Consider the following 27,991-nt stretch of genomic DNA (forward strand, 5'->3'; position numbering starts at 1 on the left):
AGTTTCTTAGCCTTCTGAGAGTTGTTGTTCTTCTCCTCCTCCTTCTTCAAAAACAACAATCCTTTAATAAACAAAATGAGCCCATCTCAAATTCCCCAATACTACGTTTGGGTGAACCAATTAGAGACAAAATTTCAGTTTAGAAGCCCAAGGAGGCTCAGTACAGATAGGGCTTCACTGACTTGTGCTTGGATAGCAGAGCTGAGGTGTGAGGAGGGAGGTGGGGCATCCACACCAGCTGCAGCCCGAACTGGAGGTGATGCACCCACTCTAGCAGTGGTCCTCTCTGTAGTGCTGGTGCTCAAGTTGCACAAGGTCTATTCCTGGGAGCAGATCTCAAAGCAATTGGAAAGTGCCCACCCTGGAGGACAGCAGGGGATGTGCCAGGCAGAGGTGCAATCCCCCCTCTCCTGCCATGTTCTGGATCCCAAAGTCTTTTCTGAGAAGCACCAGGCAGAGGTGACCGAAGGTCTGCAGCCCCCCCCCCCCCCCCAGAGCACGAGTGTGTGTCCTGCTCCCCTGGGCCCTCTGGTCCTGGGCTGAGCCAAGAGTTGCCCTGAGGATTGCTGGCATCTAGGGAGGAGATGGGCTGTGGGCAGTGGAAGAGACTCCGAGGAGTGAGGGGTAAATGCTCAGTTCTTTCTGTGAAAATGGCTTTCTTTTTCTCCTCCTCCTTCCTTTTTCTTCCTCCTCTTCCTCCTCCCCCTTCCTTCCTCCTTTTCCTCCCCCTCCCCTCCTCTTCTCCCTCCTTCTCCTCCTGCTCCCCTTCCTCCTTTTCCTCTCCCTCCTCCTCCCCTCACCCCCTCCTTCTCCCCTTACTTCCTTCTTCTCTTACTCCCTCCTTTTACCCCTTCGTCCTCCCCTTCCTCCTCCTCTCTGAGCTGTTCACTCCTCCGCCGCCAGGGGCGCTGTGCTGTTCTCAACCACAGGCTCTGCGCTGTCCCCGCTGCAATTCCCTCTTTCTCCGTCAGGGGCGCTGTGTGCTGTCCCCGCTCAGTTCCTCTTCTCCGCCAGGGGCGTTATGCTGTTCCTTCTGCTGTAGTTCCCTCCTCTTCCACCAGGGGCGCTGTCTGTTTTTCCCGGCTGCAGCCTCCGGAAGCCGCCGCTCCTGCAACCCCCCCCCCGCCGCCGCTCTAGCCGACATGCGCTCTGTGGTTCCGGGCGGAAGTGGGAGCCCAGCGGAGCGGCCTCCGGTGACATTTTCTGCGGGCGGCGCGGACGCGGCGGGGCTAGTGCAGGCGGGGGACGGCGGGTCTGAAGCGGCGTCTGTGTCCTGGGGAGCGGCGGCCCGGGGTCCGGCTGGGGTCGAGTCGCCCGAGCGCAGGTGAGGCGAGTGAGGGTCGAGGCTTTGGGTCCGAGGGGTCTGGGCTGAGTGCTCCGCGGCGTCGGGATCCAAAAGTCCGGGCTGAGAGGCTGAGGACTTCTTAGGGGTCCGGGGGCCGAGGGCTTTGGGCTGAGGGCTCCGCGGCGTCGGGGGCCCAGGGTCCGGCGGGGGTCGAGGACGAGGGCTGCGGGTGAGCCCGGGGTTCGAGAGGTCCGGGCTGAGGGGCTGAGGGCTCCGCGGCGTCGGAGGTCGCGTCCAGGGTGCGCGGGCTGTGCGGGCACCCAGTCCTCCTTGTCCCGGCGTCTGCGGCGACTTAGCGGCCCGCGGGGACGCTCCTCAGCGGACGCCCGGCGGGTGTTGCACGACTTGCCGCCCTCACGGCCCCGGAGCCGGGACCCGGCCCCCAGATCGAGGACGAGCTATGCCCCGAGATCCGAGCCCGGGTCCGATCTGCGCCATGTGCCCAGGTCCGAGTCCGGGATTCCGCGGAGCTGCTGTAGCGGTGCGAGCTCGTCCGCTTTTCCTCCTTCCCGCATCCTGGTCACCCTGCGCGGCCCAGCGGCGGGAGCTGCGGGAGCTGCGGGTTTTGCCATTGGCGCTGCTGGGCCGGGGCCACCTGGGTTCCTCCCACCCGGCGGTCTGTCCTGCGGTCTGTCCTCTCCCGGGTGTTGTAAGGACGGAGGCCATGAACTTAACTTTCTTCTTTTTCTTTCCTTTGCTCCCCGGAGCCTTACTAGGCTTGGGTGATGGTGTGCGGGGAATTGAACCTGGGGCCTTGGAGCCTCAGGCAGAAGAGTCTCTGTTGAACCGTGATGCCCGCCCAGAGTCTGTTAACTTTCTGATGTAGTTTATCTGACCTTGGTTGGTCCCCTCCCCTCCCCTCCCCTCCCTATTCTTCATCCCTCTGGGGGCGTGGACCCAGGGGCATTATGGGGTGCAGAAGGTGGGAGTTCGGCGGCTGTAATTGCTTTCCCGCTGGACGTGGGCGATGGCAGGTGCATCCACCCCCTCAGGCTGTTCAGTGGTGGGCTTGGGCTGAGCAGCTGGAAGCCCCCTGTCCTCTCCAGGGGTGTTTTGAGGACGGAGGCTGGTAACTTTGTAGTGTAGTCGATCCCACCCTGGCGGTCTGGCTGCTTGCTCCCGGTCACTGCCGCCTTTGGGTTTGAGAAGCAGTTTCCAAGGGCAGGCGCAGCAGATCCCTGCGTAGTGCGCTGCTCAGCCATGTGCTTGACGGAGGCTGGAGCTCGGCCGCACCGAGGGGAGTGTGGATGCTGTGGCCCCTTTCAGTCTTTCTCTGCCTCTCTGTCTCTAAAATAATCAGTCAATACGTAGGTGCATTACCCGATGCCCTGGCTCCCAGGCCTAACCATGAAGCTGCTTTAGTAGGAAGTACAGGGTTTTTGGCCCCGCTACTCCAGTAGCATAGGGCCAGGCTGAGTTACTCACCGAAGGTGCTTTCTTATTGTCAGAACTGTGATTCACGTCTGACTCTAGGAAACTGAGCTGAGGCTCCTGTGACAGGCTGTGCTGCTTTCTGAAGGAAGTGAAGTCTCAAGCCCCTGCCTTCCCTCAGGTAGAAAACAAGACTAAATCTAGATTCCTCTAAACCAGATTCCTTCAGGTGCCTTTCGCTACCTCTATCTTAGAACTTCAAAGATTTCTCATACTGTCAGCATTTTACACATGTAAGCGTCAAGGAGAAAAGTAGGAGAAACCTCAGAGGATCAGATACTATGATTTCTTTTCTTACTCCTTTTAATGCTTTATATATTTATGTATTGGATAGAGATGGAGAGATTTAGAGGAAGGGGGGAGATAGAGGGAGAAAGCGACACCTGCAGCTCTGCTTCATTGTTTTTGAAACTTTCCCCCTGCAGGTGGGGACCAGGGACTTGAACCCCTATTCTTTTTTTTTTAATATTTATTTATTTCCTTTTGTAGCCGTAGTTGTCTTCTTGTTGTAGTTATTATTGTTGTCGTCGTTGTTGGATAGGACAGAGAGAAATGGAGAGAGGAGGGGAAGACAGAGGGGGAGAGAAAGACATCTGCATACCTGCTTCACCGCCTGTGAAGCCTTTGAAGCGACTCCTCTGCAGGTGGGGAGCCAGGGGCTCGCACTGGGATCCTTATGCCGGTCCTTGCGCTTTGCGCTATGTGTGCTTAACCCGCTATGTGTGCCCGACTGTGTGCCCGACTCCCTCAAGATGATTTCTCAATGAAGTTTATCCCTGTAATCTCTTCATGGAAAGTGGTGCAGATTTTCCCCATTGCTGGCTCATACTGAATTCACAGTGAAGTTGTTTAGGTACTAACAAATTCAGTTTCTCTTTATTGTACTTATGTAGGAATAAGGAGTCAATACTTTGTTTTGTATTGTCTGTAATCATCCAGGGCTTATACATTAAAAATACATTTAGTATTAGATTCTCATTTTAAGAAGTTCTGTTAGAACTGAATACTTAAAAACAAGTCTTCCCAAGGTGTGTGTTTTATCATTGGCATTGGCATTGGCATCATGCAGGTTTCCTTACTGATACAACTGGTAACGTGTGAGTGTGTGTAGGCGCTCTGTCCAGGGCCTTGTTCTTGTCATCCCAAGTCCATGATACTCATGACTCTGTCTTGGGTATTTCTTACTCTGGCACTTGCCTCCAGGGCCATCTGGTCTTACAGTTTTGTTTTGATGAGTGCACAAATTGAATTCATGTACGAACAATTAGGATTTTTTCTTTTTGTTCCTTCTATTTTTAAAATTTTTAAAAAATATTTATTTTCCCATTTGTTGCCCTTGTTTTTTTTTTAATTTTTTTTTATTTAAGAAAGGATTAATTAACAAAACCATAGGGTAGGAGGGGTACAACTCCACACAATTCCCACTGCCCAATCTCCATATCCCACCCCCTCCCCAGTAGCTTTCCCATTCTCTATCCCTCTGGGAGCATGGACCCAGGGTCATTGAGGGTTGCAGAAGGTAGAAGGTCTGGCTTCTGTAATTGCTTCCCCGCTGAACATGGGCGTTGACTGGTCGGTCCATACTCCCAGTCTGCCTCTCTCTTTCCCTAGTAGGGTGGGTCTCTGGGGAAGCGGAGCTCCAGGACACATTGGTGGGGTCTTCAATCCAGGGAAGTCTGGCTAGCATCCTGATGTGTTGCCCTTGTTTTTTACTGTTGTAGTTATTATTGTTATTGATGTCATTGTTGGATAGGACAGAGAAATGGAGAGAGAGAGAGGGGAAAAGATAGACACCTGCAGACCTGCTTCACTGCCTGTGAAGTGACTCTCCTGCAGGTGGGGAGCTGGGGACTTGATCCGGGATCCTTAAGCCGATCCTTGTGTTTCACGCCATGTGTGCTTAACCCTCAGCGCTACTGCCCGAATCCCCATTCCTTCTATTTTTAAGAGAATTTATTTAGTGGGAGAGAGAACCAGAGCATCACTAAGTGACACATATGCAAGCTGTGCATTTTAAACTCACCATCTCTCCCACTGCTGATGAGTCTACTTACTCACATTTCTTTATTTACTTCCTTACCAAGGTTATCCTTGAGGCTCTGTGCCTGCAGGATGCCACTGTTCCAGGAGTGCATCTCTCTGTCTGTTTTCCTTAGAACAGTGCTCACTTCTGGCATGTGGTGGTGCTGGGGATTGAACCTGTGACCTCAGAACTCAGGCATGAAGGTCTTTGCGTAGCTATGCTATCTCCCCAGCCCGCTATTTCCTATTTTTTTAAAAAATATTTTACTTATTTATTAGATAGAGACAAGAGAGAAATTGAGAGGAGAGAGAGATGAAGAGAGAGACAAAGAGACACCTGTAGCCCTGCTTCACCACTCATAAAGCTTTCCCCCTGCAGGTGGAGACCAGGGGCTTGAACTTGGGTCCTTGTGCACTATAATGTGTGCTCTTAACCAGATGCACCACTGTCTGGCTCCCGCTATTTTCTATCCTAAAGTTTAATGTTGGTATTTACTGCGGTTGGAAATCCTACATGTATTATTTCGGTAAATACAAGGTCATTCTTATTTTCCTGTACGTAGCTGAGGATGTGACGGCAATGTGTATTCATGTCACCAGAATTAATAATACATGAGAGAACCTATAAGAAATAATCCACTCTCTTTAACAGTTCACTGCTGTGTGTGTGTGTGTGTGTGTGTGTGTGTGTGTGTGTGTGTGTGTGTAAAGAAAAGAGATATGGGGGAGTGAAAAGGGGTAGGAGACACATGACAGCCCTGAAGCTTCTCTTTATGTTGTCCTCACTCTCCATGTAGTGCTGGGTCTTGAACTTTGCTTCTGAACAAGGCAACAAGCAGTCTTTCTCTCTGACCCAGAAACATATTGCTACTATTCATGGTTTTCTTTTTAACTGTGTTTATTTTTATTATTCTGTAATACTGTAGAAAGTTTGGAGCCAAATGCAATCTTGGGTAGCTATAATTGTGCAGTAGAAGTGAAACAGACCTACTAGTAGCTGAGTAAAAACTTTTCAAGAGTGCAGAAAAGGGGAAGAGCTCTTGTGAAAACTTTGATAAAATCCTGGGGACATAATATTTGGGTGGTATGTTTTTATTCTTTTTATTTATTTATTTTCCTTTTTTGTTGCCCTTGTTTTTCTATCATTGTTGTGGTTATTATTATTGTTGTAATTGATATTGTTGCTGGATAGGACCGAGAGAAATGGGAAAGGGAGGGGAAGACAGTGATGGGGAGAGAAAGATAGACACCTGCAGACCTGCTTCACCGCTTGTGAAGCAGTCTGCCTGCAGGTGGGCAACTGGGGGCTCGAACTGGGATCCTTACACCGGTCTTCAAGTTTCATGCCATGTGCACTTAACCCACTGCTCTACAGCCCGACCCCCATTTTATTCTTTCATCACCTATTTCTTGTTATTTTATTTATTTATTTATTTATTTATTTATTGGGGAATTAATGTTTTACATTCAACAGTAAATACAATAGCTTGTGCATGCATAACATTCCCCAGTTTCCCATATAACAATACAACCCCCACTACCTCTGTCATCTTTCTTGGACCTGTATTTTCCCCACCCGCCCACCCCCACCCCAGAGTCTTTTACTTTGGTGCGATATATTTATTTTATTTATTCCCTTTTGTTGCCCTTGTTTTATTGTTGTAGTTGTTACTGTTATTGATGTCATTGTTGGTTGGATAGGACAGAGAGAAATGGAGAGAGGAGGGGAAGACAGAGAGGGGGAGAGAAAGATAGATACCTGCAGACCTGCTTCACCACTTGTGAAGCAACTCCCCTGCAGGTGGGGAGCTGGGGGCTTGAACTGGGATCCTTATGCTTTGTGCCACCTGCGCTTAACCCACTGTGCTACCGCCCAACTCCCCACCTATTTATTTTCATATATGTTTTTTTTTTTTTAATGTTTAAACATTTTTAAAGCTTTATTTGATAGGGCAGAGTGAAGTTGAGAGGCAGAGGGTGTGGAAGACAGACGGTTGATACCTGTAGCACTGCTTCATTGCTTCAGATTCAAAGGAGGTCTCGAAACTTTACATCAGGCTCAACCTGATGCTGTTGACTGGCTACGGAAGAAGGGCAAACGCTAGAAGAAGAATTGCTCATGAAGCTTTCTCCCCATAGTGGGGACTGGATGCTTGAACCTTGGTCCTTGTGTGCAGTAGCACATGCTGTTAAGCAGGTGTGCCACTGCACTGCCCCCTTCTATGACCAACTTACTGGTTACTTGCTGTGTGCCAGGAGTGCCAGAGTTGCTAGAGATTTAATGGTAGATGAGGTGGACAGGGAATATTGTTTGCTGTTGCCATGGCTTCTGGAGCCTCTAGCCTATGCTTTCAGATAGAAGGAGTGAGACAGGGTGGGGGAGATACCACAGTACCAGGCTCCCCCGTGCTGGGTGCTACTTAGGGTCACGCATGGCCAAGCTGACACACTGAGCAGCTCAAGGAACTTAGACGTTCAAATCTGAGCTTTAGGATGGACTTGGAGGCAGGCGGCTCAGGGAACAGTGATCTCAGATGGCAGTTTGGCCGGTGCCCAGAGCTCACAGAGGCATAGGCACCAGTAGATGAATGAAGGTGGGCCAGTTTGCAAAACTACGTGAGTCTGCTGATGAGTTGCTACCATTATTTTACTAAGGATTTGTTAATCGAACAAAGCAGAGTGTCACTCTGGCAGGTCACACTCAGACTCGGGGCCAGTGCTGGCAGGTGAGGCTGTAACTGCTGCCTTACCTCGTGGCTGTTGAAGGTTTCCTTTAAGTTCACTGAGTTTTATTTATATTGAATTTATTTCTTGGGGTTGCTTCTTGATCATCAGACTAGAATAATTGGACTGTTATTATTATTTTTGTCTAAATCTAGCCCTGAATTTAAATTTGGCTAGTTGCAAAACTTACCTAGACTCTTGCAGGTTTCATCTCATTGTACCTACTCTCCTAACTCTCTCAGGATCAGGATGGAACTGGAGGAAGTAAACAGTGTTTCTGCTTCTGTGTGGGCAGCTACTCAGTGGTCAGTTCATCCTCAGCCTGTAGTTCCTTGTGCTTTAAGACATACTTTGCTGCTTTTATTCTCTGCTGAGTTCCTAGCTGTGAGGAGAGGAAGTGTGTGTTGTCTGTACTATATATATTTACCATGTTGTTAGCTGCTGGGTAATCTGGAAGTCAGGTTTTCATTAGCATGAAGAGACTGAACAGAAGAATCAGTAGAAGGTGTTTATCCATATTTCTGAGTTATATGTTATTTTAACATTATTTTCTATGTCAGCATTTTGTTGCATACTAGAGAAAGGTAATGTTGGGTAGGGAAGTGGGGTGTGGATCAAGATGCTAGTGAAACAGGATTGTTTTCCTTTATGCATTTAAGAACAAAAACCTCGCTGCTCCAAGTCTTTGATTGTCAGAGAAATGCAAATAAAGACAACAGTGAGTTACCATTTCACTCCTGTGATAATGTCATACATTAAAAAAGGTAGCAGTAACAAATGTTTGAGAAGTTTTGGGAACAAAGGAACCCTCCTGTACTGTTGGTGGGAATGTAAATTGGTCCAACCCCTGTGGACAGTAGTCTGGAGAACTCTCAGAAGGCTAGAAGTGGACCTACCCTATGACTGTGGAATTCCTCTCCTGGGGATATATCCTAAGGAACCAAACATACCCATCCAAAAAGATTTGTGTATACCTATGTTCATAGCAGCACAGTCTGTAATAGCCAAAACCTGGAAGCAACTCAGGTGTCTAACAGCAGATGAGTGGCTGAGCAAGGTTTGGTCTGTATACACAATGGAATACTACTCAGCTATTAAAAACAATGATTTCACCATTTTCAGCCCATCTTGGGTGGAGCTTGAAGGAATCATGTTAAGTGAGATAAGTCAGAAACAGAAGGATGAATATGGAATGATTTCACTCATAGACGGAAGTTGAAAAACAAGGCAGAGTTTGGACTGGAGTTGGTATATTGCACCAAAGTAAGACCCTGGGGTGGGGGGAGGGTTCAGGTCCTGAAACATAATAGCAGAGGACCTAGTGGGGGTTGTATTGTTATGTGGGAAACTGGGAAATGTCATGTATATACAAACTATTGTATTTACTGTCGACTATAAAACATTAATCCCTAATAAAGAAATTAAAGAAAAAAAAACTCATCTGGTCAAGCTGTTTAAGCCTTGATGTAGCTTCCTATTGCAGCAGAATTATTGGGCTGGTGACCAGTTCACTTGGCTGGTGCTCTCAACCCAGGTTTGAGCCTGGCCCCTGCTACACTGAAGGAAGTTTCAGTTTCAGTACCTGTGGTGTCTTTTTTCAGCATCACTGCGCACACATATCCCCTAAGGAGAAGGATCAGCTGCATGGTTTATCAAGAGTTTCCTATAACTTTTCCACTCCACTTCACTAAACAATTTGCTCTGAACCTGAGGGCATGTATAGTGAGGCGATTTTGGGCAACACTTATCTTGGGGACCACAGTATGTGGTGACCTATCTTATTTATGTCTTTTTGCAGCCTATCCCTATGTGAACTGTTTTCTGAAGGAGAGTGAAAGTGGGCAGAGGAGAAATCCTGCAGGAAATATAGTGTCTGCTTTCAGTTCTTCTGATTTACAGATGGTACTTCTGAGAACTCAGAGTGTCTCCTGTTAGCTGTGGAGCCTTTTTTGGTTTTTGTAATTTCCTGGGCTTGTTTGTAGTGGTAGTGCTAGTGCTAGCCCAGAGACCTGTCCATGGTGGTGTTATCTGCAGCGTGAAGTGATTTGAGGGCTGTTACCACTCTTGGCCTATTTATAGAGTTTTTCTCAGTGGGGAAAACTGCCGCTGGTAAACAGGTTCAAAGCTGTTCTCTTCCTGTGGTCACCATCTCCCAATTAAATTTCTTTCGGTTCCAGTTGGCCAGACTCCGCTAGCTACTTTCTTCCAGCCTTTTAGCACTTAGATTTCTTTTTTTAAAATTTAATTTAATTAATTAATTAATTTATTTTATTTATTTATTCCCTTTTGTTGCCCTTGTTGTTTTATTGTTGTAGTTATTATTGTTGTTGTCGTTGTTAGATAGGACAGAGAGAAATGGAGAGAGGAGGGGAAGACAGAGAGGAGGAGAGAAAGATAGACACCTGCAGACCTGCTTCACCGCCTGTGAAGCGACTCCCCTGCAGGTGGGGAGCCGGGGTTCAAACCGGGATCCTTGTGCCGGTCCTTGTGCTTTGCGCCACCTGCGCTTAACCCGCTGCGCTACAGCCCGACTCTCAGATTTCTTATTCTACATTTTAAATAGAGACTTCTTTATTAACATGAGAGAGAGAGAAACAGAATTAGAGCATCACTTGGATGTATGCAATGCTGGGGACCTCAGGCCAGTCAGCCTGACTCTATACATGCGGCACAGTCTCCTGCTCTTCTCTATCTCTGTGTGTCTGAGACAAAGAGAGACAGAGAAAGACTGTAAGTGATGCCAGAGATCCACTTAATGTGACGCAGGGATCATGCAGGCAAGGTGTGTGCTCTCCTGCGGAGCCCTCTCTGTGCTCCCTGAACTTCACTGGTGAGAAAATAAAAAGCAAATAATTGTTCTCACACTGATGAGAGCTTAACAATAGTTCCTTAGCATGATGCCCAGTGCTCTGATTTCTCAGTTGTCTCATGAATGTATTTCTGGTTGTTTAGATCAAGAGTGATGTAAGGTCTATGCTTAGTTTTGTGTTCTGTAGGTTCCTCCTCCATTTCTTTTTTCTTTTCTTTCTTTTTCTTCAATTTTTAAAAATATTTATTTGATAGAGACAGCCAAAAATTGAGAGGAAGGGGGAGACACAGAGAGAAGGAGACAGAGGGACGCCTGCAGCACTGCTTCATCATTTGTGAAGCTTTCCCCCTGCAGGTGGGGACCAGGGGTTCGAACCCGGGTCCTTGTGCATGGTAACGTGCACCCAACCAGGTACACTACCACCTGGCCCCCTCCTCCATTTCTGTTTCCTGCTAAATGTGTTGAATAAACAATTCTTGTTAATTAGTTTTAACATTAAAGACGTGATCAGATTGGGGCTGGGCAGTGGCATACCTGGTTGAGTACATGTTACAGTGTGCAAGGACCCTTGTTGTTGGCCATTACGCCAGCTCCCCTGCATTGCTTGATGCTGTGGTCTATTTACATAATCATTGTTTTGCCTGAGACCTGCCCTGTCTGCAGGGTATTGGCTAATCCCACTGGTTAGAACCTTCACAACAGCTGCTATGGAAGCTTTCTGCCTTCGCGCTCTTTTCTTTTCTCCACCCCCTCTCCTAGCCATTTCCTTTTCTCACTTGCCACTTCCGGTTAAAGATGTGTGTGTGTGTGTGTGTGTGTGTGTGTTGTCTCTGATCAATAAAGGCATCACATTGTGTTCCCGCTCCGCCACCAGTTCCTGGTCTCTCTCCCGCATCACTGAGTAAGCAGCACCCCAGGTTGGCTCTGGTCGAGTTCTCTTCAACCCAGAGAGCACATGCCCGGGAAGAAACACCCGCAACGCTAGCCTGGCACCTGGTTTCCACCTTCAGGGGGGAAGCTTCACAAGTGGTGAAGCAGGGCTACAGTTGTTTCTCTGTCTCTCTCCCTCTCCGTTTTCCCCTTCCTCTCAATTTCTGGTTGTCTCTATCCAATAAATAAAGATAATATTAAAAAAAATTAAAGAAGACTTGATAAATTTAGTTTCTATAGACTTTATGCTCTTTTTTTCACTTTTGTTTCAAGGGGGTCAAGAATGCTTTATAGATGATGTTGAGTCCTGGTGTCAGGAGACATCATGTTTGCTTGTCTGCCCTTACTGCCCATCTCCATTAATTACTCATAATCCTGTACTCTAAATGCTTCTCGTCATTACCAGTTTTCAGTTTCCTCTTTCTACCAGGATTATTGCCAGGACTCAGTACCTGCATGACAACTCCACTGTTCTTGGTGGCTTTTTTTTTTTTTCCTTTGATAGTGATATTAAGAGAGAAAAATATCATTTAGTATTTATATATGGGCATTAGAAGAGGCTTTTTTATTTCAAAGAATTTGGGAACATCACAGTTCTTATTTAATTAATTAATTAATTAATTTATTTGCTTCCCCCCCTCTTATTAGTGATTTAATATTAATTTACAAAATTATAGGATAACAGGGTATAATTCTGTACCATTCCCACCACCAGAGTTCTTCCTTTCTTTGGAAACTGTAGTAGTTCTCCCAAGGTCACAGACATGGGTTGACTTATTTCTGTAACTATATTTATATGTACTTGCCTATTTTTTCTATGTCCCCATGTTCTCTTCCTAAGTCACACCTACACCTGTTACTACTTTCTGAGTGTCCTTCCTTTTTCCTCTTCTCTCTGTGGGTCCTGATGGAATTGGAGTTCAGAGCCCATATATAAATACTATTTAAATGACAGTAGTGCTCTTAAATAAGTTCAATATCTCGAAACAAAATTTACTTTCAAAATAATTCCTTTCAGTTGTGTTAGGATTTGATCTTTAGTTGTCCACTAAGAAGATGATAGTTCACCAGTGAAGATTCATTCATGGTTTGTCATGCAAATGACCCACCTTTAGGCCAGTACCTACAACATTGGGGGAGTGCTGGTGTTATGGTTTGTGTTTTATTCATCAGTAAATATTATATAAATATTGGCTATTTTTTCCTATATGATGGCTACCTGCTAAGTCCTGTAGATATATTTATTGAGACAAAGTTCCTTATTTCTGTTTTGTAGAGATCAGTATTCAGAACTCTCATTTTAGTTTAAAGAGGCTACTTATGTAGTGTTATGTAGCTTTAGGTTAAGCAGGTTGGAAGTTCAGAAACTGTTCTAAATATATCTATCTAAATATATCTTGGCCATTGGCCTACATATTCTTTTCTTAGAAATGAGGATTATACATTTCAGGTTAGCTGTGAGCAATAATTAATAAAAATAATTAAAATGTTCTGAAAACCTAAATAGAGATGTTTAGTTATCAGTGTTGCTAGACCACTTATTCTCTGCATGTTCTTACATTACCTAAAAATTACTTAAAGTCTGCAAATAATGAAACTTCAGAAACATTGAGGAACCTATGCTATCTGACTTGATTGTGCTTTCACTAGTGCTACAGGGGGCCAATGAATAGGCCACATTCCCTTTGTGTCAAGTCTATAGAGCAGAGCCACTAACTGCCAGGGCACTCTGTAAGCCATGGCCCTACACCTAGGAAATGTTTAGTGGGAAAAGGTCTATTGGATGTATGTGTATATGTGGCCTGTGTGAAAAAGATGAAATGGGTTTGTGCATGGTTATATGTGTGTGCCACAAGATGCATCACTGCCGGGCCCCTCCACAGGCCCATGATGAAGGCCTGGACAGTGAGCCAAGAGTCTAGTCATGGTAATTAATGTCTGGCTGAGGTTTCAGCACTGAGGTTTGGCTTCTCAGTAGTGAGCAGAAGTTTAAGGTTGCAGGTGCTCTACAGACTGCTTGTAGGACAGACACGCAGCAGGCCACTCACGGTAAATGGTACCTGGCTCTACAGCCAGACCTGGATCTGTTACTATGCCAGCAGAATTCTAATATGGCTGCCTCCATGCTTCCCTAATCAGAGGAAGGCTCAAGCTTCAGGCTCCCCTCTTGGATTATAGTTTTTATTTCCCGTTTCCTTCTGTTATAAAGTGACCAGCATAAGATTGTAAGATTGAGACGCTGTAAATTTCTGTTCACCCAGCCTCTTGGCTTGTGCAATTAAAGTTCTCTGTCTTATACGGTCTGTTTCTGATTGTGACTTATCCTGCAAAGGAGGTTTTCACTTTGGGTAAGGATGTCTCAGTTACCAGCCTGGGTGCTGTGCTTTGTGTTCCTGGATGTGGAAACTTGTTGGAGATCCAAGCCCATCCTCTCTCCTTGTCTCCCTCCTCCCTCCCCCCTTCCTGTTCCTCTCATCTCCCCTCTCATTTATTCCATGAGATAGCAATAGGTAGAGAGAGACTACAGCAGCACTCTGGCATACTTGGTGCTGTGGGCTGAATTGGTGATCTCCTGTTGGATGTTCAAAGCACTACCATTACACTGCCCTACTTACAGGCCCCCTCCCTCTCCCCCTGCATGTGAGAGAGAACCAGCAAATTACTTGGGCATGATGGTGGGGACTGAACTCAGAGCCTTGTGCTTGAGAGTTCAATGATTTATCACAGAGCTGCTGCCCTACCTGAGATCTGAGCTCATTTCTGTGCTGGGTTTTCCAAGTAGACAATGGTGGAGGGGAAGGAAGATAAGCCCTGTTGCTCAGCTGCCTTGGCTCAGTCTTCTCAGTTTTTATTTTCAGCCGGGCTTTCTTCTCATAAGGTAAAATGGTTTCCTAGCACCTCTAAACTAACAGCGCTCTTCAGCAATAAAAAAAAACCCACATTTAATGGCAAATTTAATGTATATTACAGATACTGTTATGCAGTGCTACATCAGTGAAAATTATAAAACTAATTTTATTTTATTTTTTTATATTTATTTATTTTCCTTTTTGTTGCCCTTGTTTGTTGTTAAAATTCGGAGGCTCTTGCCGGGCTGGCTTGCTTCACGGGCGGGTAACAGAGACGCGGAGACAACGGCTGGGCAGGGAAGCTGTATTTCTTTATTCAGGAACAACGATTCATAAACTAAGACAAACTAATCACCAAACAGAACTCTGCTGTCTCTTTGCGGCGGCACAAACACTCTCTCTTACTCTTGAACTCAGGAACTCTCCAACTCTGGCACTCTGGAACTCTCGTACTGGGGAACCCTCTGAAACTCTTCCACTGTGGAACTCTCTCTTACTCTGTAACCCTGAAACTCTCGAACTCAGGAACTCTGGAACTCTGGAACTCTCGTACTGGGGAACCCTCTGAAACTCTTCCACTGTGGAACTCTCTCTTACTCTGTAACTCTGAAAACTCTCGAACTCTGGAACTCTGGAACTCTCGTACTAGGGAACCCTCTGAAACTCTGGCACTCTGGAACTCTGGCGGGTTTCCTTGGGGCAGGGCCAAGCGGGCCCGCGAAATTAGCAGGACTGATCCAATTCTCTTGGTGGGGGAGGGCTAGAACAAACCAATGTAAAGCATACGACACTTGTTTTTTTATTGCTGTTGTTAGGACAGAAAGAAATGGACAGAGGGGGAGAGAAAGATAGAGACACCTGCAGACCTACTTCACCGCCTGTGAAGCAGCCCCTGCAGGTTGGAAGCCAGGGGCTTGAACCAGGATCCTTACGCCGATCCTTGTGCTTCGCACCACATGTGCTTAACCTGCTATACTACCGCCCGACTCCCTAAAACTAATTTTAATACCTTACAATTAGTATTTCAAACTTTAAAAAGATTTATTAGCATGGGAAAGAAAGGGATGGAGGGAGGGAGGAAATAGCATCACTTAAGCATAGGTGGTGTTGGGGATCAGACTCAGGCTTCATGCACAGTTTCAGGGCCATTGCTTCAGCCACTGTGCCTCTGAACTCTTGTCTTTTCTTCCTTTTTCATTTCTATTCCCTACTCCCTTCATCAGCAAACCTTTACGCACATACCAAGTGTTTTTTGCAGCACCTCCGCAGCTACAGATTTTCCCATTTAAATGAGTGTGTGCGTATGTGCATGAGTGTTATTTGTAACATCTTTGAGATCATTTAGAGAGTATCAGAGAGATTTGATCATCTGTGTTTGGTAATCTTTGGAAGAACTTTGGGCTAGAGATAGGACTCTGAGAACCTGTATGTGGATGACATCACCTAGAACTAAAAATAAAGAGAAAAGAGGGCCTAGAACTGAGCCATGAGGAACTAAATTTAAAGAGATGAGAAGGAATGAGTCACCAAAGCAGATAGAACTAGGTTGAGTTGGAGGAAGAAGGCAAAAGTAGGATAGTATGATGGTATAGATATCCATGGATGGGATTTAAAAAGCTGTGTGTTTATTGGTTAGAGACAGAAATTAAGAGGGAAGGGAGAGATAGAAGAGAGATAGCTTTACCATTTGTGAAGCTTCCCTTCTGCAAGTAGAACTGGGGCCTTGAATCTGGCTCTTTGCACATAGCAACATGTGCACTCAACCAGGTGGGCCACTGGCCCCAGGATGGACACTTTTTAGAAGGAGGGGATGGTAAATTATCATATTTGCTGAGGGAGAGTAAGGAGAGGAATAAAGGGTCTCTTGAATTTTTTAACAAGGGATAATAAAACTAGGTGGGGTGATGGGCAGAGAACTTAGATTGTACTGGGTTAAGCTGTGGAAGATGAGGGATTGGAATCGGTAGCTAGCAGAAGTGGAAGTAGATTTATTATTTTCTTTTGGTTAGTAATTCATAAGATTGCAGGGGTAAAATAGTTCCACACTGCACTCACCACCAAAATTCTGCATGTCGTGTCCATGTCCTGTTCCATGTTTGGCTGATGTAGGCCATTCTTCACAGGTATGAGGTTTCAGAATCTCAATGTGGTTTTAATTAGTATTTCTCTAATAGTAAGTGGGGCATTTTTTACATTACAGGGATTTAAGAGTCTCGGGCATGAAAGTCCTTTGCTTCATCAGCAGAACTTTTTCCCCTGACTGCTGTCTTATATTTTTCTTTGCTCATATATGTAGACAGAATTTTTGTATCAATTTCAAATGAAATGAAGGATGTAGTAGACTGAATATTGAGAGAAAGCTATGTTATAAATCCAACTGAAAAGTGTTCTTTTAAGGGAGATTGATACAGACTCTATCAAATGATATTACAGGCTAGCCTAAAATAAATCAGTAGAGGCATTTTTCTTGTAATAATTCTTCATTGTGAGAGTATAGCTTTTATTCTGGTAAGCAGGAGCTTTCTAGTTCTGTCAGTGAAAATTTAACCCCTTCAGTGTTGCTTTTTTGCTTTCAGAGATGGCTGTACTTAATCACAATCTAATTATCTTTTGAAAGATTTATGATTTTTCTTTAAAAATATTTAATGAAAGAGAAACACAGAAAGATGCACGGAGAGACAGACACATGCACACACACCAATAGTGCTCAGCTTTGGCTGATGTTGGTGCTGAGGATTGAACCTGTGACCTTAGAGCCTCAGGCATGGAAGTCTTTTACAGAACCATTATGCTGTCTCTCTAGCCCCCTGAACAGTATAAACACACCACCACCACCACCAGCACCACCACCAGCACCCCTCCCACCCCCTCGGCATGTGGAATGCTGGGGGTTTGAACAGACATGCAAGTTCTTTCTTACCTGAGTCACCGTCCTGATCCTCAGAGTGTATATAGTGTTTTGCATAAGAGCAGAGTGGGAAGTCATGAAGCAGTGATACTATGTACTGTGTGTGTGGAGATGCAGTTTATTGTTTTAGATGGCCCATGATGGAGGTGTTAATCGCTTGTATTTCATAAAATTCTAGGGTGGTAATAAGGGCAGTATTGTCAGCAGTTGGAATGCTTTATTTCACTTGCCTGAAGGAGCAGCATTTAATGAGTGGTGTCTGTGTTGACTTGTGGTTTCAACGGAAAAATGATGTAGCAACAGTAAACTTGTGATAACAGGTAACTTCGGTTGGCATTTGCCACATCAGGAGCGATACTTTAGTTTCAGTTTATGCATTCATTTTTGTGTCACTACAGTGGTGTGAATGGAGATTAGTGATGGTGGCTCACAATGGATGAAATTGAAAGGTGTAAAAAGCAGGACTCTTACTATGAGTGCTTAGTGATTCTCTGTTGCTATATCCAACCCCCATGAGGGTTTCCTGCTGTGTTTGGTCTTAGATAAGAACCAGTGTTGAACAGCCATTAATCATGGTCCTTCCTCGGCATCCAGTGTGCCAGAAGGTTGTTAAACATTAGACTGTGCTGCATGAAGGCTTCCTTCTTTCTGGCTACTTCATTGATAGCTCTTTTATCTATTTATTTATTTGTTTGTTTGTTTTTGACTCTGATTTTTTTTAATTGGGGAATTAATGTTTTACATTCAACAGTAAATACAATAGTTTGTACATGCAAAACATTTCCCAGTTTTCCATATAACAATACAACCCCCACTAGGTCCTGTCATCCTTCTTGGATCTGTATTCCCCCCCTCCCCAGATTCTTTTACTTTGGTGCAATACACCAATTCCAATTCAGGTTCTACTTGTGTTTTCTTTTCTGATCTTGTTTTTCAACTTCTGCCTGAGAGTGAGATCATCCCATATTCATCCTTCTGTTTCTGACTTATTTCACATAACATGAATTTTTCAAGGTCCATCCAAGATAGGCTGAAAACGGTAAAGTCACCATTTTTTGTAGCTAAGTAGTATTCCATTGCATATATATATATATATATATATATATATATATATATATATATATATATATATACATACACACACACACACACACACACACACATACCACAACTTGCTCAGCCACTAATCTGTTGCTAGACACCTCGGTTGCTTCCAGGTTTTGGCTATTACAAATTGTGCTGCCAAGAACATATGTGTACACAGATCATTTTGGATGGGTGTGTTGGGTTCCTTAGGATATATCCCCAGGAGAGGAATTGCAGGGTCATAGGGTAGGTCCATTTCTAGCCTTCTGAGTGTTCTCCAGACTGTTCTCCACAGAGGTTGGACCAATTGACATTCCCACCAGCAGTGTAGGAGGGTTCCTTTGAGCCCACAACCTCTCTAGCATTTGCTACTGTTACCTTTTCTGATATATGACATTCTCACAGGAGTGAAGTGGTATCTCACTGTTGTCTTGATTTGCATTTCTCTGACAATCAGAGACTTGGAGCATGTTTTCATGTGTTTCTCGGCCTTTTGGATTTCTTCTGTGGTGAATATTCTGTCCGTGTCCTCCCCCTATTTTTGGATAGGGTTGTTTGTTGCCTTGTTATTGAGATTTGCAAATTCTTTATATATTCTGGTTATTAGCCTCTTGTCTGATGTATGGCATGTAAAGATCTTCTCCCATTCTGTGAGGGGTCTCTTGGTTTGGGTAGTAGTTTCTTTAGCTGTGCAGAAGCTTTTTAATTTGATGTAGTCCCATAGGTTTATGCTTGCCTTAGTCTTCTTTGTAATTGGATTTGTTTCATTGAAGATGTCTTTAAAATTTATGCGGAAAAGAGTTCTGCCAATATTTTCCTCTAAGTATCTGATAGTTTGTGCTTTAACATCCAAGTCCTTGATCCACTTGGAATTTATTTTTGTATTTAGTGAAATATAGTGGTTCAGTTTCATTCTTCTGCATGTTTCAACCCAGTTTTTTCCAACACCATTTGTTGAAGAGACTCTGCTTTCCCCATTTAATAGTCAGGGCACTTTTGTCAAAGATTAGATGTGCATAGGTGTGGGGGCTTACTTCTGGGGTCTCAATTCTATTCCACTGGTCAGTATGTCTATTCATGTTCCAGTACAAAGCAGTTTTGATGACAGTGGCCCTATAATACAATTTGAGATCTGGGATTTTGATGCCTCCGGTTGTTTTTTTTTCCTCAAGATTGTTTTTTTTTTTTTTTTAATTTTATTTATTTTTTTATTTAAGAAATTATTAATTAACAAAACCATAGGGTAGGAGGGGTACAATTCCACACAATTCCCACCACCCATTTCCATATCCCACCCCCTCCCCTGATAGCTTTCCCATTCTCTATCCCTCTGGGAGCATGGACCCAGGGGTCATTGTGGGTTGCAGAAGGTAGAAGGTCTGGCTTCTGTAATTGCTTCCCTGCTGAACATGGGCGTTGACTGGTCGGTCCATACTCCCTCTCAAGATTGTTTTGACAATTCTAGGTCTTTTCTGGTTCCAGATAAACATTTGTAGCATTTGTTCTATTCTCCTAAAAAATGTGCTTGGGATCTCGATGGGGATAGCATTAAATTTGTATATGGTTCTGGGCAGTATATTCATTTGTTGATGTTAATTCTTCCAACCTATGAACATGGACTATCTTTCCACTTCTTTGTGTCTTTTTCAGTTTCCTTGAGTAGTGTCTCAAAATTTTCAGTAGACAAGTCTTTCACTTCTTTGGTTAGGTTTATTCCTAGATATTTTATTGTTTTTGTTGCTATGAGTGCACATATTATAATGCACAAGAACCCTAGTTAATTGTCTTTATTATTGGATAGAGACAGTCAGAAATTGAGAGGGAAGGGGGTGACAGAGAGGGAGAGAGACAGAGACACCTGCAGCACTGCTTCACCACTTGTAAAGTTTTTCCCTTGCAGGTGGGATCGGGGGCTCGCACCCGTGCCTTGCACATTGTAACATGTGCATTCAACCAGGTGCACCACCACCTACCCCCATATTTTCTATTATAAAAAACAAAACAAAACAAAAATAATACAAGTCAAATGAAAGGCAGTGGTAGACATTTGATGCATTTAGATGGCTTCTCATTGGGTGCATAGATGTTAATAATTGTTAAGTCCTCTTGATTGACTGATCCTCTGAGCATTAAGTAGTGTCCATTCCTATCTTTTTTAATCTTATCTATTTTAAAGTCTGTCGTTTCAGATATGAGAATAGCTGTTCCTGCCCTTTTTTTGTGGGCCATTGGCTTGTATGATAGTTTTCCATCCTTTCACTTTAAGTCTGTGTTTGTCTTGTTGAGTTAGGTGGGTTTCCTGTAGACAGCATATTGTTGGGTTGTATTTTCTGATCCATCTTCCTACTCTGCGTCTTTTTAATAGGTGAATTCAGGCCATTGACATTTATTGATATCAAAGATTGAAGATATTTTAACATCATTCTTGCAGAGTTTTAGAGTATTCTGATATATGGTGTATTTATGGTGGTCTGACTGTTTATAGGAGACCTTTCAGAACTTCTTTCAGGGCAGGCTTGGTGATAGTTGATTCCTTCAACTGTTGCTTGTCTGAGAAGGTTTTGATGCCTCCATCTAGTCTGAATGATAGTCTAGCAGGATACGGTATTCTTGGTTGAAAGCCTTTCACATTGAGTACTCGATAGATATCTTGCCATTCACTTCTGGCCTATAGTGTTTGTGTGGAGAAGTCTGCTGCTAATCTTATGGGTTTTCCTCTGTAGGTGACTGTTTTTCTCTTGCCACCTTCAGGATCCTTTCTTTATTCTTATTCCTTTCCATTCTAAATATGATGTGTCTTGGTGTCTTTAAGTCTGGGTTAATTCTGTTTGGGACCCTCTGGGCTTCTTGAATCTTTATGTCTTTGATGTTGTCTAGACTAGAGAAGTTTTCAGCTATTATGGCCTGAAGAATGCTTTCTTCCTCTCCCTCTCTTTCTTCCTCTGGTAAGCCAATAATGTGTATATTGTTTCTTTTGAAGTCATCCCATAGGACTCTGTTGTTGTTTTCAGTATCTCTTAATCTCTTCTTGAGATCTCTTACTTCTTTTTTAGTTGTCTCTAATTCATCCTCGATCTTGCTAATTCTTTCAGCCTCATTGATTCTATTCTCTCTCCCCTCTACTGTTTTCTGGTGTTCATCTGTTTTGTTACCCTGTTCTGATACTATTTTAGCTTGTTCAGCTAAATAGCTCAGCTATTTCAGCTTTCAGCTCTAATAACCTTGAGATAATTAGTGTTTTCTTCCATAGTCTCATTTGTTCCTGTATTTCTGATTACAATTCTTTCAAACTCTTTACTCACTCCTCTGTTTATTTCCTTAGCTAGTGTTTGGATGTTGACCTCATTATTTTGTGCTTCACCCTTTGGGGGGCTTTTAGCTGGACTCTTATCCTGGTTCATTTCTCCAATATTTCTTCTTGTTGGTTTAACTACTTTATATATTATGTTATGAGTTCCCTCTCTCAGTACTTTTCAAATTACTGATCACGGTTGCCTGGAATGACTTGTGTCTAAGTAAGGTAATTAAAGGGTTCACAGTGGTGGAAGTTAACAGTTGTTTCAGTAGTATTTTAATCCCTGATTTAGAGCTCAGTGGCTTAAAAGCCTCTTTTGTGCTTTTTCTTCCCTGTAGGCTATGGGAGCCTGAGGGCTTTTAAACTATAAGTAGGCTTCTTAGCTTAATCACTGACTCCTGACCAAGAGATAAAGCAGGGTGTGGCAGAGATAATCCAGTGGTTATGCAGAGAGACTTTCACAGCCCCACTGCTATGGTACCGAGGTATAGGTCTTCTCCTGAGTTTCCTGGTTAGATCTCTGTCCCCCAGTGACCCTCCCTGCCGCTGCTCCAGATTCTGAGGACAGTAGCAATGGAGACTCAGAGTTGCACTTGGTGAGTCTCAGGGGAGTCCTCTCCTCTCTTCAGTCGTCCCCTTGTCGGTGGAACAGACTGGAGGTGGTGTCTCAACTGATAAACTGCCGGACTGTTACCAGCCACTTAATCTCTCCCTAGGCTCCTCTCTGTTCACCAGGCACACGTGTTTGCACTCACTGGTGATTTGGTGGGTTCCTGAAGTCGTTCTAGTCCTGTCTTGTTTCAGTTCCCAGGTGGTTTCCTTTGGTATTCCTAGTTGATCTGGGAGAGGAGAGAAACACATCTGCTGCTCGTAGCCGCGCTTCCGGAAGTCTCCATTGATACCTCTTATTTCCCTAATCAAATCTTACCTACTACTGTAAAGTGTATTAATACTTTTCTCTGTTCAGTCCGCTTTCTTCTTTGAGCTGATGTTTTCATTTATTATCTCTACTGATACTGACGATGTTGTCTTTTATGGTTCTGTACTTTTAGTACAACCTTTATCCTCTTAAAATATTTATTAGAGAGCTGGGCAGGAGAACGGGCCCAGAACACTGTTCAGCTGACACAGAAGGTGGTGCCAGGGATTGAACATCTGTTGCCTGGGACCTCAGGCAAGCTTTGTGTTCTGATACACTGGGATACCTTCCTTTCCTCTGTATTTTTCTTTGAGGCTTGTGTTCCTATGAGTATTATTCAGCCCAAATCAAAGTTGATTATTTTTTAAAAATTAATTTTTTTATTATTCTATTTTTTTCTTTGACCTGAGCACTGCACAGCTCTGATCTTTGGTGGGATGGGCATTGAACCTGTGACATAAGAGCCTCAAACATTAAGTATTTTGTATAAATCACTATGCTGTCTCTTGCAGCTGACCCTTTCTTTTCCTCTCTCCTTTTTTTATATTAAAATTTTGAAAAATCCTTTTAAAAATACTTATTATTTTCTCCTGTGAGTGAAAGAGATTATGAGGAGGGGAAAAAAGAGAGGTCAAGCATGTACTGTGGTGAACAGGGTGGAACCTAGAGCCTCAAGCATGTAAATCCTGAACTACTGGTTTGCTCCCTCCCCCACTGACCACTAAGAAAGACACACACACCTCACACTGACACACCCCATGCACCCCATACACCACACACACATACACTCATACCCATCTCCCTCCATATGTATTTAGTGGTCCTGAAGGTGATGTAGTAGATAGCATTCAACTCTCAAGCATGATGTTCTGAGTTCATTGTGGGCAGCACATGTACCACAGTGATGCTCTGGTTTTCTCTTTTTATCACTAATAAATGAAATCTTTTTTTTTTAAGGCAAAAATTCAGTATTTAATGAGGACAAGAGAAAAGCAGACCATCACTCTGCACATGCAGTGCATGTGGGTAAGGCTGAGATCTCATCTGTCATCACGTTACCTCTCCAGTTGCCAATTTCCCAAGATCAATTTTATTATTTCATATGAATTTTTATTAATATTTTTTAATTTTTTAAGATATTTATCCCCTTTTTGTTGCTCTTGTTTTTATTCTTGTAGTTACTGTTATTGTTATTGATGTTGTTCGCTGAATAGGACAGAAGTGGAAAGAGGAGGGGAAGGCAGAGAGGGGGAGAGAAAGATAGATCTCTTTCACTGCCTATGAAGCGACTCCCCTGCAGGTGGGGAGTCAGGGGCTCGAACCGGGATCCTTAAGCTGGTCCTTGCACTTTGTGGCACCTGCGCTTACACTGTGCTACCGCCCAACTTCCTTTTATTAATATTTTATTTTAATGAGAGAAACACCAGGGCACTGCACAGTTTTGGCTTATGATAGTGCTGGGGATTGATTCTGGGAGCTTGGAGGCTCAGGTATGAAAGTCTGTTGAAGAACCATTATGCTGTCTCTCTGGCCCTGAATTTTTTTTTTTTTTCCTAAATAGGGACAGGGAGTAGGGGTAGATAACATAATGATTATGCAAAGAGACTCTCATGCCTGAGGCTCCAAAGTCCCAGGTTCAATCCCCAACACCAACATAAACCAGAGCTGAGCAGTGCTCTGGTAAAAAAAAAAAAAAAAAAAAAAAAAAAAGCAGTGGGAGGGACAGGTAGAGCTAGAAGAAGTAGAGAGAAGTATGGTGGGAACCATTCTCAAAACTGGATCATGCACATGGCAAAGCTTCACACTATCTATGTGAGCTGTTACACTCGTGTGGTTTTAAATAAGAAGCCAGAGCACCGCTTCAGTGCATGCGGCACTGCAAACTGAACCTGCAGATTCACCTTGTCCCAGCAGAGCTATTCTCCCAACTGCAACAAGCCTATGTCTCTAAGACCTGTGTGATTACAACATTTAGCATCCACTTAGGAGATAGACATGCTGTGTTAAAAAATTTGCCACTTGGGAGTCGGGCAGTTGTGCAGTGGGTTAAGTGTAGGTGGCGCAAGGATCGGCGTAAGGATCCCAGTTCAAGCCCCCGGCTTCCCACCTGCAGGGGAGTTGCTTCACAAGCGGTGAAGCCGGTCTGCAGGTATCTATCTTTTCTCTCCCCCTCCCCTCTCTGTCTTCCCCTCCTCTCTCCATTTCTCTCTGTCCTATCCAACAACGACGACATCAATAATGAATACAACAACAACAACAACAAAAACAACAAGAGCAACAAAAGGGAATAAATAAATAAATAAATAAATATTTTTAAAAAATTGCCACTTGGGAGTCAGGCGGTAGTGCAGTGGGTTAAGCGCATGTGGCGCAAAGCACAAGGACCCAGTTCGAGCCCCCGGCTCCACACCTGCAGGGGAGTCGCTTCACAGGCAGTGAAGCAGGTCTGCAGGTGTCTTTCTCTCGCCCTCTCTGTCTTCCCCATCTCTGTTCATTTCTCTCTGTCCTATCTAACAATGACATCAATAACAATAGTAAAAAAACAAGGGCAACAAAAAGGAAAATAAATTAAAAAATAATTTGCTGCTTGTGTTCATTGATTTTATTTTTGTTTTGTTTCATTCCTGTGCAGGTTCCTTTCCTATTATATCTTTTTCGACATTTCCAAGAGTCTGCTCCATGATTTAACTTAGAAAGTCTGAAATGAAGATGGAGGAGGCAGTGGGGAAAGTTGAAGAACTCATTGAGTCTGAAGTCCCACCAAAAACATCTGAACAAGAGACAGCCAAGGAGGAAGATGGGTCCGTGGAACTGGAATCTCAGGTTCAGAAAGATGGTGTGGTGGATTCTACAGTCCTTTCTTCAATGCCCTGTTTGCTGATGGAACTGAGGAGGGATTCTTCTGAGTCCCAGATTGCGTCCACAGAGAGTGACAAGCCAATGGCTGGCCAGGTGTATGAGAGCGACTCCTCTAACCACTGCATGGTTTCCCCTTCTTCTAGTGGCCACCTGGCTGACTCAGATACTCTGTCTTCCGCTGAAGAGAATGAACCTGCCCAGGCAGAAACAGCGGTCGAAGGAGACCCTTCCGGAGTGCCTGGTGCCACAGTGGGGCGCAAATCTCGGAGGTCCCGATCCGAAAGTGAGACATCCATGATGGCTGCTAAGAAAAACCGGCAGTCCAGTGACAAGCAGAATGGGCGAGTCACCAAGGTGAAAGGTCACCGCAGTCAAAAGCACAAGGAGAGAATCCGACTCCTGAGACAGAAACGGGAAGCAGCTGCGAGGAAGAAGTACAACCTATTGCAGGACAGCAGTACCAGTGACAGTGACCTGACTTGTGACTCGAGCACGAGCTCGTCAGACGACGAGGAGGAGGTTTCAGGGAGCAGCAAGACAATCACTGCAGAGATACCAGGTAGAGGGTGCTTTTTAAACTGACTGTAGACTGCCTGGTGGCATCTCTCAGCTGTCAGGTTCAGTTAGAGGAGTGACACTTGGAGAACAGACCCAGGAGCCCTGCAGCTCTGTGTAATACCAAGACTGCAGAGCGTTCCTGAGACCCAGTCTGTTTACAAATCCATCCTGAGGCTTCTAGTGCCCTTTAGCACATCGGCAAACATATACCTAATGGTTCACAGGAGGGACGAGAGTACTTTTTCTCAATGGAATTTATCATAAGTCTTTCTTTGTAACAAGTGGTTTGAACTCCCATCATTGCCTTCTTAGCACTGCTTAGGTTTAATATGCCCAGCTTTGTCGCTAAGTACATTTTCCTCAGGAATAGGCACCTTGCTTTATTGTTATATAGCCTCGGCACTTGAGCTTATGGTGTCTGAAAGAACCCATTCCGACTCTCAAAGTTTTCTAATAACAGTTCCTCTTAACGCCCGGTTTTATGTGTCTTCCCCCAATTTGGTGCATGATAAGCCAGTTATCCTTGTTGCACATTTTTTTCTATTCTAACTTGTCACTTGCACTGAAAGTAATATTTCTTTTTCCTTCAAAATTTTTCTCTTAATCTTCCAAGCTTTGGAATTTGTTAGAAGTGTGCTTCTTCTGGCGGTCATTGACAAGAGCCTGCCATTTATTTTCTGTGCTACACCTGCTGTCTGCATAGCATTACAGCTGCTTCTCTGTACTGCTAGGCAAGCTGGGGATGGATGTCATAGCACAAGGAACAAGAGATTTGAATGGCTTTTAATTGAAGAGATAATGATCACAAACATTCTGTAAATCACATAACATTTACAAGAGCAAATCACATAACATTTACAAGAGCATCATAACGTTGTTTATAGCTACTTTAAAGAGGGTAGTTTCGATTTCCCAAAGTTTTGTGGTCATTTTTTTCTGCTAGTTCTCTGAAGGTTTGTTTCTATGTGTGAAGAGAGCATAATGCTGATACACCAAGATTATCTCAAGAAAAATCATATTGTGGTTAATTAAACTATTACTAACTAATCATATATAAGTTCAGCAACAAGGCTGATTGGTTTAAAAGCACCTCCTAGATATTCAATTTATAATAATAAAGGCCTCATCCACACAATATATGAAGCTTTTTTTTTTTAACATAGTATATTCACAGTGCTTTCTTTTTACTCCTGTTGTGTGTGGTCCTTTGGTAGTTTCTTTTTTAATGTTACTTGGAAGAGGGTTTAATTGAAGGTTAGCAGTTTAATGCAAAAGAAAAGTATATTTTTTTTGGGGGGGACTTGTTCTCAGGCAAGGTCTAGATATATTTCAGTTTCATATTTAGTAATATTTAAAAGAAAACATTGTTAACTAAAACTGCTTCTGTATTCTTAAATTGTATTCTAATCTATTAATTAAGATTATGTTATATCTATTGACACAGTGCTGAATTCCACTCAGTAAATAGGTTCTTATGTAACCATAGCAATATTTTGCTTTTTTTATGGAATGGGAACTTAACTATAATTTTTTTCTTCATACCACTTAATGTTTGGGACTTTTGAAAGTTTTTAGTATTTTCTAAGTTAACTGTGTAGAATCAAATGGCAGGTAAAGTGCAGGGCCACTTTGTATGAGCACTTCAGTGGGGCACTGTGGTCTCTGCAGATGCCGTTCGCATGAGGACATGTATGAGCGGTCCTCTCTGCAGTTGTGCAAAGCAATGAAGATGGACAGAGCTCAATTTAAATATCAGGAGTTGGTATTTTACTTCTGAAACATTGTGACACTATGTTTTAATGTAATGCCTATGTATCCCTGGGGAAGGTAGATGTGCTCACCCTCACAGAAAGGGTGGTGGTCCTGAAGTATAAATGACAGGTACAAAGTAGGGACTGACTTGAGTGCAACGTGGATATCAGGTCAACTTAAACTGGATGTGCCTAACAAAACTCTTGAATGTTGAAATTTGAACCCAGCTACTTATACAGAATGGAAACCTAGAAGAAAAGCAAACTGCTGAGGTTCTTACTACACCTTTCTTCACCCAGGTGCAGCTACTTTAGTAATTCAGAAAATGGTTTGTCATCTGTTATTTGGTAGCAGATTAAACATTGAAGGGGTTATGCTCAGTGTTCTATTATGCCAAAAGATTTACCAGTGTGTTTTATTTTTAAAGCATTTTCTCATTTGGTTTACTGAAAAACAATTTACTTCTTTACTTTCATGAGTGAGAAATACACAGGGACTGCTTAG

The 27,991-nt window shown here is 43.7% G+C and overlaps 1 protein-coding gene across 3 annotated transcripts in view; it reads left to right on the forward strand.

Moving 5' to 3' along the window:
• The first annotated feature begins 1,209 nt into the window (after positions 1-1,209).
• The window catches only part of ARK2N (arkadia (RNF111) N-terminal like PKA signaling regulator 2N), a 66,556-nt gene continuing 39,774 nt past the window's right edge, over positions 1,210-27,991 (forward strand). For 2 of the 3 annotated variants that reach the window (XM_007515947.3, XM_007515948.3), the window contains exons 1-2: positions 1,210-1,324; positions 24,951-25,736. In XM_007515947.3, coding sequence (XP_007516009.1) covers positions 25,022-25,736 — 715 coding nt within the window. In that variant the 5' untranslated portion in view covers positions 1,210-1,324; positions 24,951-25,021. Of the gene's footprint in view, positions 1,325-23,275; positions 23,341-24,950; positions 25,737-27,991 lie in introns of all 3 variants that reach the window. The other variant, XM_060173820.1, reaches the window with a different exon arrangement.

The sequence above is a fragment of the Erinaceus europaeus genome, chromosome 15 (assembly GCF_950295315.1).
Source record: "Erinaceus europaeus chromosome 15, mEriEur2.1, whole genome shotgun sequence".
Taxonomy (NCBI): domain Eukaryota; kingdom Metazoa; phylum Chordata; class Mammalia; order Eulipotyphla; family Erinaceidae; genus Erinaceus; species Erinaceus europaeus.